Source organism: Ruditapes philippinarum, unplaced genomic scaffold, assembly GCF_026571515.1.
Source record: "Ruditapes philippinarum isolate M1 unplaced genomic scaffold, ASM2657151v2 ctg6263_1_1_1_1, whole genome shotgun sequence".
In the NCBI taxonomy this organism is placed as follows: domain Eukaryota; kingdom Metazoa; phylum Mollusca; class Bivalvia; order Venerida; family Veneridae; genus Ruditapes; species Ruditapes philippinarum.
The window spans coordinates 1-15,039 of NW_026855015.1; the positions used below are offsets into that span (position 1 = coordinate 1).

The 15,039-nt window shown below is 31.2% G+C and overlaps 2 protein-coding genes across 2 annotated transcripts; one reads left to right on the forward strand and one right to left on the reverse strand.

Annotated features, from left to right (window-relative positions):
• Window positions 1-249: 249 nt before the first annotated feature.
• On the reverse strand, window positions 250-6,655 carry LOC132741829 (probable tRNA (uracil-O(2)-)-methyltransferase; the record flags this gene model as incomplete). Its single annotated transcript, XM_060730090.1, is given in 8 exon segments — window positions 250-457; window positions 1,410-1,516; window positions 2,020-2,091; window positions 2,705-2,812; window positions 3,280-3,348; window positions 4,131-4,347; window positions 4,974-5,088; window positions 6,092-6,655. Coding segments are annotated over 8 exon segments (1,323 nt in total), but the record flags the coding sequence as incomplete, so codon positions are not given.
• A 72-nt stretch (window positions 6,656-6,727) lies between these two features.
• On the forward strand, window positions 6,728-14,675 carry LOC132741830 (uncharacterized; the record flags this gene model as incomplete). The annotated part of the gene is given in 8 exon segments (XM_060730091.1): window positions 6,728-6,985; window positions 8,093-8,323; window positions 9,283-9,374; window positions 10,170-10,240; window positions 11,031-11,145; window positions 11,993-12,051; window positions 12,765-12,892; window positions 13,340-14,675. Coding segments are annotated over 8 exon segments (1,146 nt in total). The 3' UTR covers window positions 13,619-14,675.
• Between the last annotated feature and the right edge of the window lie 364 nt (window positions 14,676-15,039).

A 15,039-nucleotide genomic window follows, 5' to 3' on the forward strand; every position in this document is an offset into this window, starting at 1 on the left:
AAACAATGATAAGCAGCTTTGTGAAAACATATAGCAGTCACATGTAAATTAATAATCTTGTCCATGGGTAATGGAATCCCCTGCGATAAGACATGTGACAAATATCTGAGTGATGTCAGATGTAATAAACATAACATAAATACAGCAAAGAGAAAAAGACCTCATTTTTTCCTTCCATGTCTTAGTGTGTTTTATTAATATTAAAAGAATTACTGTAACAATGGCAAAACTCAAAACAAACAAATGCTGGCATACCCGTTTAGTTGATGGAATTCGTAGCATATCCTCTTCAACTTCAAACCCACAATTCTCTCCTACAGACTTCACAAAATCCAGATATAACCTGTATTTACCAGAATTTTCTGAACCATTTGCCACCTTCTGTGTAAAGCTGTACTTTGTGTTGAAATCCCACATGCAGCATGGTAACACAAAATAATTACATGTATACGCTGATCTGTAAATAAAGAAAAGTTTTATAAATATTTTTAAGGCATGGCAACATAGTTTAGTTTATACAAATTTATTTTAGTTCCAACTAGCTATAAGCAATCTTGAATCAGTTGCTAGAACCAACTGGGGACTAAAGATTCTAAATCAGCCAACTAAACCACTCAACTAAAAAAAGGTCCTTTCAATGTTTGTTTGTTTGTTTTTTGGGTTTTACGCCACATCGACACAGTATATGTCATATCGCGACGTTCCAGCTTTTACTGGTGGAGGAAGACCTCAGGTGCCCTTCCGTGCATTATTTCAGGCACGAACGGGCACCTGAGTAGAACCACAGACGTTCCGTAAGCTAGCTGGATAGCTTCCTCACATGGAAGAATCCAAAGTCCTTGTCGGGATTAGAACCCACAGCGGTGAGGGGCATCCTTTCAATGTAGTATACAATGTTTTGTACATAGTGGATATTGAATGAGTGTAGGTTTAATACTAAATTTATTGAACAAATTGAATAAAATCATATTATGTAAGCCTCTGGCGAGCATAATGTTGTTTTATTCAACAAGTTCAATAGATTTAGTATTGAATCTACACAAATATAATATTCTATTTATCACTTATATAAAATAAGAACGGTAAACTGTTAAAAAGAGTCATTTTTCACTAACGCGCCTATAGTGTAATGCTAACATTAGCGCGTTTTAACGCTATGTTTATAGAGCTTATGACATAACGTCAAAGTGTTATTACACTAGTGTAATATTGTTTAGAATAATATCGTTTTTTATTAAATGGCTTTATTACACTCCTGCGCCGCGGTTTATGTGATAAATTATATTTTACGTTTTATCTTTTATACAAAAAAAAATACAAATGCTTCGTCTTTTAAATTCAGCTTAAGAAATACAAATGCTTTATTAAAATGACAGATTACCAAAACATGTATAAAATAAATATCAAACCTTGCAGCCATTACAGGTATCCAAGGTGTCAACTCATCACTATGGTTACCAATCAACCAGTCACTTTCCGGATACACACTCTCCGTGGACGGAGTTATTGTCATTTCCTTTAAAATATATCTAATGTTTACATTGACAAGGTATTTATTGCTTGTTGTCTGTAGTACAAATTAATCAAAATTTCAGTAATTAACTTGTTGGCAGTGCCTTCCAAGTGTAATTTGATTTTGGGCTAGTACTTTCACATATTGTCTAAGGTCACTGCCAGCTTCTCAAAATGAATAATGGACAAGAACTTGCATAAAATTTGAGATTTTTTCCCAAAAAAATTTTCATGTAGTTTACATCTAAGGCCCCTTAATCTGAGAAATCTCAATTACATGTAACTGCTACCTTTATATACATTCAAATAAAACTTACACAATTTTAAATTACAATCCATTTACAAAAAAATGTATATGTATTTAGCTGTTAGATTTACATTGTAAATTTACAAATTAATGACAAGTTTTCTTGCTTTCATAGTATTGTTTAAAGCTGTCCCTAGAGTCATTGCATGTTAAATGTAGAAATTAGGAGAAACTACAATAGTTACAATACATGTACTTACTTTAAGTATGGTCTCTGTTCCATATAAATCCCAAATATTTCTTTTCCTGACATCTATACCATAGCCAGGATGCTGTAAGAACAACACAATATCATCTGATTAACAAACTTAAAAACTCATGTTATACTAGAACTCCGCGAGTCGGATGTGTCGCCTTGTGAACAAAATAGTTTAGGAGAAATGGCACGGACAAAAATGAAATATGAAAATTAGCAATAGGCAATAACTCAAAAAATAAGAAATGCAGAGCAGCAGTTTCTGTGCACTGCACTTCTTATCAATAAGATCTATCATCCTATTAAGCTTTTATAATTTATAAGAAATGGCTTGGACAAAAATAAAGTATGAAAATTAACAAAGGGCAATAACTCAAAAAATAAGAAATTCAGAGAACCGATTCTTGTGCACTGGGATGAGATTTTACAGAGTGGTTAAGACTGATGACTTAAAATCACCTGTTTGTTATTGTTTAGTTATCAGGTTTCTCGTGAGATTAGAAATCTGAACAATAAGCAGCAAATAATTTTAAGTCATCGACTCTAACCACTCGGCCATGGACAATTTACAGTTTTACAAATACTCTTACTATTTGACCTCATTTAAGCTAAAACTAATGAAGAAATAGTCTGTCCTCAAATAGGCTTAAAATCAATGATAATAAATTAAATGCAAACAAATTTCTTACCCCTTCTGAGGCTAGTATATGTACAAGTAAACCATTACCACACCCTAAATCTACAAAGGATTGTTTCTTTGTAAGTCCCTTCTTTTTCCTGTCATCTTCCCATAGTAGCTATAAAATATGTTAAACACCATAATATTGTTTGTATAAAACAGTGTCTAGATTTTGATGAATTACTGTTATGAATTAAAATGAAGAGTTACTTTATAGGTGAAAATTATTTTTTCATATACATTTAACAACATGGAAAATCATGCTGAAAGATATGGTCACGTAACTGACATTGTAACTGTTTGTCAGCATTTCTGTAGCAACAAAAAATTAATCAACTCTTACTTTTAGAGATAATATCATAATTAGAACAAAGTTGCATTGTGTAGATATAAGCTTAACTAGGATGCCTGCCACTCATTCTTACATAAAATATTGTGGGCCTTATTTGTAATTTGACTTGGAAAGTGTTGAAGTTGCATACAGTATATTACTCAACAGGGAATTTGCCTCAAGTGTGACTGATTTACTTTGAAATATATAAAGATGGGAATTTAGTTGGCCAACACCATTTGTACTTATCTTACCAGTAAATAGGTTGCTATGGCAACATCTTCAAACACATACTTCTGAGCACTAGTCTTTTCTGGCCATTTCTGAAAATCAAGTATAAGTTATTATATTATTCATACTACAGACTTTATCCTACAGACATACATTGTACCACTCCGATAAAGATTTACTTATAAATCATGCAAATTTTTCTCTTATAAAGCTAAAGGTATTGCAAAAATTCATAGCCTTCAGAATGAATATATAACTGCTTCAGTAACAGATAGTACACAATGCTTGCTTGTAAGAAAGTTACATTGTTTGTGCATCTGTTATAATATTATAACAATATTATAATAAAAAAAAAAAATTATAACAATATTATAAATTGCACATTTGCATTTGTACAAAATAGAAGATTTATTCATTTATGAAGCCTTTATGTACCTTTAAAACTCTCTACTATTTATAGCAAAATTTTATATGCAAACTAGCACAGGAGTACCGATCATTGAATGTTCACAAAATTGGTGTTTGATAGCAGAAAACATTTATCAAAAGTCACAAATTACTTCAAGTCCATTCCCATTTATTGGCATTACACCCTATACTAATATAAAGTATTCATATTAGTATATAGAGTGATAGGAATTGACTTTATATTAGTATATAATGTCATGGGAATGGATTTAGAATTAATTTATGACTCTGGATATTTTTTAGGTATCAAACACATATTTTGTGAACATTCAATTAGCAAAACTACTGTGCAAACTAGAACCTTAGACTTTGAAGAGTTCAGAACTATACTTTCTATTACAAAAGTTTGCATGTAAGCTACAAACTTAGACTATGAACAGAACAGAGTATAAAAGACAACAAAAACCTCTGCAATGGGGATGCCATATTTGTTTTTCAGTTCACTGTACAGTCTGCTATAGTTCTCTACAGAGATCAGACGCAGAGAAACAAGGCCTGTTCTCAGACTTGGCTGTTCACTCCATCTTGCAAGCTTCTGTAGAAGCTGACTTTTAATCCAGGTCAATGAGAGCTTTCTTTCAGAATCTGTAGAGCAGTCTGAAGTACTGGCATACAGGCAAATCCTAAAATGAGATTTATATATAAATAAATTTTGTTATGAAAATAAATGAAAATTCATTATAGTTTACCAAAGAATATAGTCATGTTTATTGAAATGTTGACAGTATAAAAGGTTCCTTATAAGAAATGATTAAAATACAATAAATATATTAAAGGTCCATTAAACTTAAAAAAGATGATACTTTCATTTTTCAAAAGCATTAATTTTTTATTGTTGGTGACCTGATACAGTTTCTCAAATAGCCAAAAAGTATGAAAGATAGAATGTTTGTAAGTCAAAATACAACTTTCAGATTTTGCTACCTTCAATGTATATCCGGTATTATTTCACATTTGATGTGACTTATTTCGGGTGATAGATGCTGCTTTTCAAATTTACAATCACAACATAATGAAAAACCTGTAGGCCCTTTTTACAGGAAAGAATAAAAAAATTCTTAGGATAAATGGGCCTTTCAGGCTAAGAGAAAATCATTCTATGAGTTCATCAAATTCTGTCACATATGTACATGTGTATTTTCATAATATTCATGATCAAATCCTTTATTAAATCAAATTAAAAAACTTATTATACACTCCTCTGGATAGTGCCATTATAAACATTCTGAACATGAAAAACTACAGTTACCTTTTCTCAGGACTTTCTAGATATTTAAAGCAATATCCAACTTCCAATGGTACAATCTTTTTGGAATCATCTAATCTTTTCAAGGGGATGAAAGAACAACTGTTCTGAGATTTATCTAAAATAAGAAGAATATAATTGACTTAAATATGCTGTATAAAATTTACAACAGAAAAAGTGCAAGCAGGGTGTTTAAAATAAAATTATATTTAGTTAGACAGACCCTAGTAGGTTTTGCTATCAAGTACGAACACCAAACATGTCACCAGTTATGCTCTTAAATTTTTTTTTTTTAATTTAAAGCATAAAGTGTTGATACAGTAATTAACCTCCCTGCAATAACCATGCAGGGTATAAGCCAAGATATAATTTTTTGGCTGAAAGTACATCACTACATGAAGGTCACTATACAGCAGGGAATGAGCTCCATAGGGCACTGCCGTTCAAGCAGTCTTATTGTATTTTGAGCTCATGCAACCTAGTAGCCTTCCTTATCATCCCTTCCTAGTCTGTTGAGCCACTATAGGATCTGCCTTCTATATGTTAAAAGAAACAAAGTTCTTTATCCTAACTAGTGAGTAGTCAGTCGGTGTTCTTTCTGCAGATGACCTGTGCCTCTCAGAGTCAGACGCATACCAAGCCTTGGCAAGGGGAAGAGAAGAAGGGATATCTATAAATCCTTTTAAATAATATAAATTTCAAGGTTATGTTATTAAATTAAATAATTTGTTCTTCGGAGTAAACTAAAGTTATTTGGGGATCAAAACATTTCATGAAGGTAAGCTATCCAACTATGGACATCATTTTTTCACTCGGGTGCCTGTTTGTGTCTGAAATAGTGCATGTTTCGGTACATGTACCTGAGGTCGTCTGATCTAACATTAAAGCTAAAGAGCTGGCGTAATAGTACTGTTGGTGCCGGGACTTAAAATACCTTTTGTCCATGGTTTAGGTGCTACATTTTTTAAACAACTTCGCTCGTCCAAAATTATCTTAATGGGTAATTGTCTATTTCCAATGCAAGTCGAAACAGTTTCACTGTAAGAAAAAAAAATGTTTGAAACATAGGTCCAACCATTCAAACTGAAAATATTTGGCTATCTAGATCTATTAACACTTACCATAAATTACTAATTCTGGAATATTAGCGTGCCTTTCTGGTTGTTTTGGCAACAGTTGACGGATAATAACAGCAACATCATCTTCTGATATATCTGAAAGACCTTCAACACAATCACTTGTATTTTCTTTAATGTCATGTTCAATGGCAAGTTCACCCCCAGATATATTCTGTGAATTAAACACCTCATCAAATGAGAATCCGTGCAAGTCTAAACTAAGATTTTCAAAAGCAGATTTTAATTCATGTCTGCAAAATGTGTCCTTTGAAATAATCTTAAAGTATTCTAGTCTAGAACCACAAAGACGTCTATTCACAACGTGTGGTTTATTTAACCATACAGTCAGAGAATTTGCAAACCCTTCACTATTTCCATTGCACACTTCTGTAGCAAGCACTTCTCCATAGTTTATAAAATGTTCATTCATTTCTGAGCCTTATTTCTTACCCTTATTATGTTCTATTTCAAATCTTTAATTAATTCAGCGTATTTTCAACATGACGAAATAAATTCATTATTTAGAAAATCTGATATTTCAACATAATGGGCGCAGACATCTTGAATTCAGACTGGTATAAAATTCATTGTCTTTAGACGTTTGCATTTTTGCAAAATCCTATAGCGTGCGGCAGCGTGATCACCGTTTTTAAGACGCTTTAAAAATCACCAACTGCGAACAATTCAATGCGGAAGTGAGATGCCGGTTAATGTAAACAAATCAAGATGTGTTTGCCATGCATGTCACTTTTTGGATGTTTTATTGAATTCCTGCCTTACATATGCCTTGTCACTATACCATTTTTCGGTTCTTTTGAAGGAATTGATGTGATTCTTCGACTTTCACTGCTGATTTTCTTGTATACAAGCGTCAGTGCAATAATTCCTAAATCATTGGTAATAATTTTAATTGTTTCAGATATAGCAGGTGTGATTTTCATGGTATAAATAACTATGCAAAATTTGCAATAGTATAATTATGTAGAATAATTTGGTAAATTTATATTTAAATATTTGAAATGATGCCGAGAATCTTTAATGGTACATTACATTTATTAAATTACATACATTACTCTGCAATGTACATTTGTAGTCTCAATATTTTGACTGCAAGAACGACCAATTATATTCAATCTAAAATTACACAGATGTAACGGGCGACCAAAGTCTATATGTCTTCTTGTTTACATGTCTACGTACCCATGAGGTGTTTGACATTAGTGATAGATATTAGCTTAAGGTCAGGTCTTCAGTGTACCAGTTTATATAGGAATGACATGACATGTACTATGCAGCATCAGATGAAAAACAAAAATGTTAAAAAGCGGCTTATAAAGTTTTGGAAACCATAACTAAATAGATACATAATAAAAAGTCCTAAAGCGCACAATTTATTGGCTAGTCATTGTGTTACACAAAGACGTCTATTCACCACATGAGGTTTACCTTTCACTGTTACCATAAAGTCCTAAAGCACACAATTTATTGGGCTAGTCATTGTGTGCCTGATTGGATTTAAAGTTAACACAATGCTTTTGTCCAGTTTCTTAAATTATGTGCAAAGTTTTTAAAGGCACCTGAACCACTGATACAGTGAAACTCCAATAAGTTGTTAAAAGGTTAATGTTAATATTTTCATACAAGTTAACAATTAACATAGCAGATCATAAACAGGCAAGTATTGAAACCATAAATATTAGTAGTAGTAAAGGACACATCGCTTTATATATAATGTTATAATATATATAATAATAGTTCCGGTGCCGATTTTATGCTTAAAGACTCAGGAATCTTGCATAAGAGAAAACCCTGGTTAGGATATTAAAAACATCAGCCAATCTGATTCCATATTATGAGCTTACATGTACAGTGTACCTTTATTAATTATCATATATACATAAAGATAGTTTTAATAACTTTTATTGATTAAAATATTTATGAAGATATTTGTCCAGTATCATTTTACATTTAACTTAAATATTAAATTTTATTTTCTATTTTCAGCATTATGTCATACCATACCTAAACCTTTTGGCGTTTGGTTTAATTGTTATTTATCTACCACTCGGCTCGATACCATATCCGATAATTTGGCTGTACGATAAGATATTATGGTTATCTGATCCAGTCTTGTTAGCTGTAGAGGTGATATTGGCCCTGAACTTTGTCATGCACTGTAGTAGAAGATGTGCAGAAAATATTGAAGAAGACGAAGAGGAGGCGTGGAAATGGAAGGTATCATATTCTATGTATCATATTTTACATAACATATTTTATGCGCTAAAATAGTGAAATACATTACAGCCTGAAAAAGGCCCTTAACAAAGAAATTTCTCTGAAAGGTGTTGCTCTATTGAAGTTAATTCTATGTCAAGTCTTATATTTGGAAGCATTGATACAGTTGCTGAGAAGAGGTTATTGCTCTATACAGTGGACCATTCTGACGAGGTTGCACAGTACATTACAATTAACAAATATCTTTACTTCTTTTTGTATTTGCCGTACCTGTTTTTTTTTAATCAAGAATTTTATTTCCTAAACATTAAATTGGAAAGTCGCCAGTTTTTTTGCTTAAAATGCATGTCAAATGATTTGGGCTATGGATTTTGCTTCCATTTTACCATTAACTCCGAGAGTCTCCTGACAAAATGTCAGAAGATCATATTAATGAATCTTGAATTTTTAGAAGTCTGAGAATTTTAGGAAAAAATATGTGACCAAGTTTTGGTCATGAATTTGGCAAAATAGAATTCTGTCTTACAAATTACCCATCCAGATTTTTGGTAACAGTTTTTGTGCACTAGTTTATTTTTTTCTTTTACTAGTTATATTGTATTGTAGGTTAGAATAATGTACATTAATCAATGCCTTAATAATGAAGCCTGATTGTCGTTTAAAGCATGTCATACAACAAGGTTAATTTTTCCACATCTATTTTTCAATAAGACAATGTAATACATGTAATGCACATTTTGAATTTAGAATTTCATATTATGAGTGTTATTTTCACTTTGTTGATATGACTTTGTTATAAGATATACAATTACTATTATTAGAGACTCCAAAATACATGTGTAGTTATTTTATCCTGCACTATAGGCAAGCCATGAATTACATACATGTATATATTATAAGTATAAAATATTATGCTACTTTAATACTTATATAAATATTGCTGTTTTTTATCATTACAGGTGTTGTTGTCAGTATTTTCAGCAGCATGCTATGCTATTTTAGCTATTATAGTGGTACATGTGTACCAACAAGGCTCCGATATACAGTTCTGGTGAGCCTCAGATTTATTATACTATTTTGAATGCATGTGTTATTTTAAAAATAATATACATTATTGTACCATTTTTTTTTACTTTGTTGCTTTATGTTAAATGTGTTTAAAGCTATATCTGATGAAATATTATATGAAAAATTTAAAAAAAGTAAAATTATGTTGTTTTCATAACACTTATGGTTGCTTCTTTAAATATTTGTCATATAGATTGTCTGTGTAATTTATTATACCTAAACGGACTAAAATGTTCTGGAACAAAATATTCTTTTCCTCTTTTTAAAAGCTTTTGCAATGATTTCACACATGCCCTACTCACTTTCAATAAAATATATATGGATAGATATTTTTTATTCTAGGTGTTACATTACCATTTCAATCACAATATAAAAATAATATTTCAGACCATAGGCAATAAAAAAATATTTTTACAAACTTTAAGCAAATTGACTATATTATATCTCCCTTAAGCAAATTGACTATTACCTCTCCCACTTCACCCCACCCCCTCCCCTTTCCAGTTCCCCTACCCCTTTAACATCAAATTTTTCTTCAATCTTTGAAAATCATGTGCACTGTGTGTGGTGCCTATGGCAAATTTTTTAAAGGTACAGTAGCAGTATATGCTAAATAAGTTAGTCAGTGGCTGAATCTGTAAAATAGAATTTATTTCCATTTTTTCTCTCATTTGATTGCATGTGTTATTCTTTCAAATATTTTCTTTATTTTTGTGTGTAGATCTTTTAAATTATAGGACAATATTTTAATTTGATTGCATGTGTTGTGTTCTTACAGGGTTGTGGTATTAGTGTTGTGCTTTAGTTTTATGTTAGCAGCTCACAATATGATGTGGATGTCTGTTGAAGGTAGGATGTTATTTGTTTAAAGGAGCACCACTGAGGTCCAACAGCCTTAGAACATAAAATATGAATTGCCTCCACAGATTTGCTGGAATAAGTAACGCTGAAAGATATGCAAAAGATAATAAAGAAATATACTAAGAAATAAAGTAAAAATTTCATTTTTGTGCTTTTCATAGACCGATTTGGCGCTTTGGTATTTTTGGTCATTTTTCACAAATAGAATAACAATTTTTGAAAAATGGAGTGAAAAAAATTTGCACACAATTTATTTGCCTATTTGGGGGTTGGTGTGAATATAGAGAATGGCTTGTTGGAAGGTGGTACAGAGATTAACCTAGTGACTTGCAGTAGTTGGCAAGTACTGAGTTTTGAAATTTGATTGTCCAAAGGTCAAGGCTACAGTGGTTATCACACTGTGTGACAGAAATGTTAATGCTAAATGACTGTGAGTTTTTCATCCTCCAATCATGATCATTGCCTTAAGTATACACAGACGCAGGTCTTACCTTAGTGAAATATAATTGACAATTTTGTAATTATTACATAGATATAAATGTCCATTTATTGGATTGGAATAAAATTTTCGTGTTAAAAAAGGAAAATGCCTGAAACACTGTCATTTGCTTGTGAATGGCTCACACAAGACTGCTTGAAATCAAGAAGTTATACAATAAATTGTGTATATTAGGGTTTACTCTACTCAAATTTTCCTGCGGTCTCCTATTTGATGGTTTATGTAGAAAAATTTCTATCTGGAATGTCAATGATAAGCTTTGTATTAAAATATTTTCAGGTATAATAAGTGATGTAGCATTTGTGACACTAGCATCTATGGTAATATTATACACAATGAAAGAAGAAGTTTCACTAAAACACAAACCACTAGCTACACCTTCCTCATGGTACAGGTAAGAATTTGATAGTATTTTCTCAGGGCATTTTCTCCCTATCACCAGCGGCCCCATAAGGCCCCATTCCCAATCTAAAATAATCTCTCTTTTCCCAATTACAAAGAAGTATTCCCTACAGCTGCCTTAAATATTATTCTGTTCAATTCTTTAAGAACAACTGAATTGCTTTTTGACTTGTTAAAAGAAGGAACAGGTAATACTGAATAATCAAACACATGAAATTTCAATAAAACTAAAATAGTTTTTAAATAGTTTGATATTTCTCAAATTTCCTTAAATGTCGCATATTCTTCCAAATAACTGGAAAAGGGAGACATTTGTTAACCAGATAATCTCAAGAAAAAAATGTTTTGTTTAAAAAAAAATAATAGATTAGTGGGCATGAACAATTTCTCCTGATGTGTGCCAAACTTGTCATACATTTCTCAAAAATTTCAATAGCATTTTTACAGAACTATTTTCACCAAGTGCCTTGGTTTATATTGTTGGCGTTGCGTGATTTGAAAATTTCTTGCAGAATTATGGCCCTTTGTTGTTCTTTTTTTCCCTCGCACATGAAAATATTGGCAGAAATACCAGATTTTGTGAAAATCTGGTGTCATTTCTTTTTAATGACAATTTTTTATTTAGGGCATAAAGTTGTATGATGTGAAAACAAACTAGTGTCATTCCTGGCCTTTTTCAGTTGATATGATTGTATCTTGATAAAAATCATACCAAAGTACATGTTCTAAAATTGAAAGAATGATTTTTGTAAATTTCAGAGGTTGGTACTTGCCTAAAATGACTTCTAAAGTTACTTAAAAAAATGGCAGAATAATTTTCAATTTTTTATATTTTTCAGTTTTTACAGCAGAGGCTCTATGCTAACTGAGACTTACAAAATCATACACACTTCTATAGGTAAGCTTTTTATTGTGTTTAATTGATGGGCTGTCAAATGGTGATTTTAACTTTTCAGGCATTTTTTCGAGTTTCATAGTCAAGATTAATAGGATCTTCCATTCCTTACTATTTCATATACTGTAAATTTTAAACTTATCTGAGAAATGCAGTAAAGACAGGCTTTATATCATCTTCCCAGATTTGTTAAATCATTACTATTCCTATTATCATAAATAGACTTGTCCAATTCTTTCAATCTAGACAAAACCATTTATCATTTTAGGGGAAATTTTAAAATATGTATCAACTGAATGGTGAACAGTGCAGACGTAGACAGTGACTTTTTTAAGGTCAATTTTGGCTGAAATTGGGCCTCTTTCCCCACCTGAAAATTATAAATTTTCCATTTAATAGAACAATTTTAATCCCCTCAACATTTTAAAAAGTAATGGAAACTACTTAAATGTTTTGGAGTGATTTAAACTGACGAAAAACAGTATGGATATATGCAGGGGAGTTGTCCTAATTTTTTTTATTATTTCGAAATTGTATTGGTTATTAAAGATTGTTTCAAACCTTGATGATTTTGATTTGGCCCACTCCCAAAAAATGCTGATAACCACACATATTTTTCCATCTGATAGGCCCCTCCACCTTTCACCAAAATGATTAAAACCAATGCATGATAATCACATGGTATAATGCATATTTTCTTTTCTTATCTATTTCAGAGAATGCTCAGGTTGCTATACTCTACCTAAAGAGATTCCTTAGTCCACTATTCTTGTTGTTGTTGGGCGTCCGTCTGTACAGTATACTTTTCCTTATCGGGAGAATTATGAAAAACTTTGAATTAGAGGTACGTTTTTAACTACGTACAGTAAAGCTCAGGTTATAGTGAACTTGTCCAGATTATGACTTTTTTATATGCTTTGTCCGAGATTTTGATAAAAAAGTTTACCACTTTTGGGAGATTTGACTGGTAATGTCTACTTTAGTAAAAATATTTAAGAGTAATTGCCTTGATGAGGAGTTATTGCCCTTTGATAAGAATATCCAGAGATTTTAAATAGATATTGATAATTGATTGACAACTTGTTTACTGATAATTAATTTAATAAACATTGGCATCAAATGACAAATGAAACAGAGTGTTTATAACTTCATTGAGTATATTTACATTGTAGTTAGAAATATCTGAGCATGATTAGCATTTAACAATAACGTTTTTATTACTGTGATATGAGAATAGATGTTTTTTTTATATTAATAATAAAATTTTCAAAAATATTTCATCAAATTTCAGACAGAGGAGTCCTATTTAGAAGAATTGCAGACAGAGTTATCACCCTTTAAATCTCCGTTTATTGTGAAATGTTCCATGATATTTATGATAACTCAGTTTACCACGAGACTGTATTACCAGTGTAATGGCGTATCAGTATTACCAGCATGGTTAGACTCACTTTTACCAGAAGATATTCTCTTCGGCAGGATGTTTCAAGTCATTGTGTTGAACAGTTTCTATATTTGGAGATTATATTGTGCTGATAATTGGCAGTGGAATGACTGGTTCTCTGCTTGAAGAAGAAATTTGTCTGGTTCTCTGCTTGAAAAAGAAATTTGTCTGGTTGTCTGCTTGAAGAAAAAAATTTGTCTGGTTCTCTGCTTGAAAAAGAAATTCATCTGGTTCCCTGCTTGAAGAAGAAATTTGTCTGGTTCTCTGCTTGAAGAAGAAATTTGTCTGGTTTACTGCTTGAAGATGAAATTTGGTTGTCTGCTTGAAAACAGAAATTTGAATAGTTCTCTGCTTGATATAATGCTTCAAGTGAAGGAAACATGAAGTGTTTTTTTTTTTTTTGATAGCAAAAAGGTTAATGGTTCTCTGTTAAGAAATAATTTGTTTTTGATCTTTTTGTTTGAAAAATTGCTTTTGAATAATTTTATTTTTTTAGAGTTTAATTAAGTTCAGAAGTCAGAATACGGGAGTAATATTTTAGAATAGTTTTTACTGTCTTATTATTTGCATTATTTTAAAGGCTCATGATGCCTAAGAAATTTATTTTAATTTTTTCAAAAACTTCTTTTTTTTAAGTGTGTCAGGGGCAAGTGTTATGGTTTCAAAAATTACACATTGGCCAAGTACCTGAACCATCTTTTGCTTCCGTTGCTATCTGGTAATTAGTTTAAATATGGTAATTAGTATTTTGAATGAAAGTCAAAATACTTCTTTGTTTACATTTTTGCTACTTTTCAAGTTTTGTGAAAAATAATCACACATTCACACTCTATTTTCTTTATGTGATAAGCATCTAACATTCTCAAAACCATTATTTTCTAAGGGGAGAAAAAATATTAGTTTCATTGACATAATGTGCCATTAACATTCTGAAAAAGGGGATATAGGTCAAGATTAATGATTTATATATAAATGTTGCATGGCTACTTTCTGTGGTTATTATTTGATTTCTATACTATTCTCATTCATGCAAATTCATAATCTTTGAGTTTATTTATGCAGTCTTTGCAATCCAAATCAGGGTATTTTTTTTATCCATTTTCCTTTGATGAACATGTGAAGTGTTTTGTTAAAAAATGTTTCAAGTATTTGTACAAGTTTTTACAAAGGCAAAGAAGGAAAGTGACCTGACCTAAAAGAGCAAAAAACTCAATTTCACAGTCAGATGACTTAAATAGTAGAATGATGCCTCCCAATTTTTTTTCAACAATTTGAATAAATCAGGATACTCTTTAAGAAAACATCCTCTTGAATTTTAATTAAAGCTGTGGCTAAATTAAATTTTCCTTTGCCTTTATAAAAAATAGCACTACACCTTAAAACGTCTTTAACTTTTCACTGCTCATTATTACTAATATTTTTATATGACATAATGATTTAAATTTGAAATCTGTTTTGTTTTGCTGTACTTTAAATGTATACAGTCTAACCTCCAGTAAAGACCATCTACAAATTATGACCATCCTGTAAATGTAGGCCATTTGCGA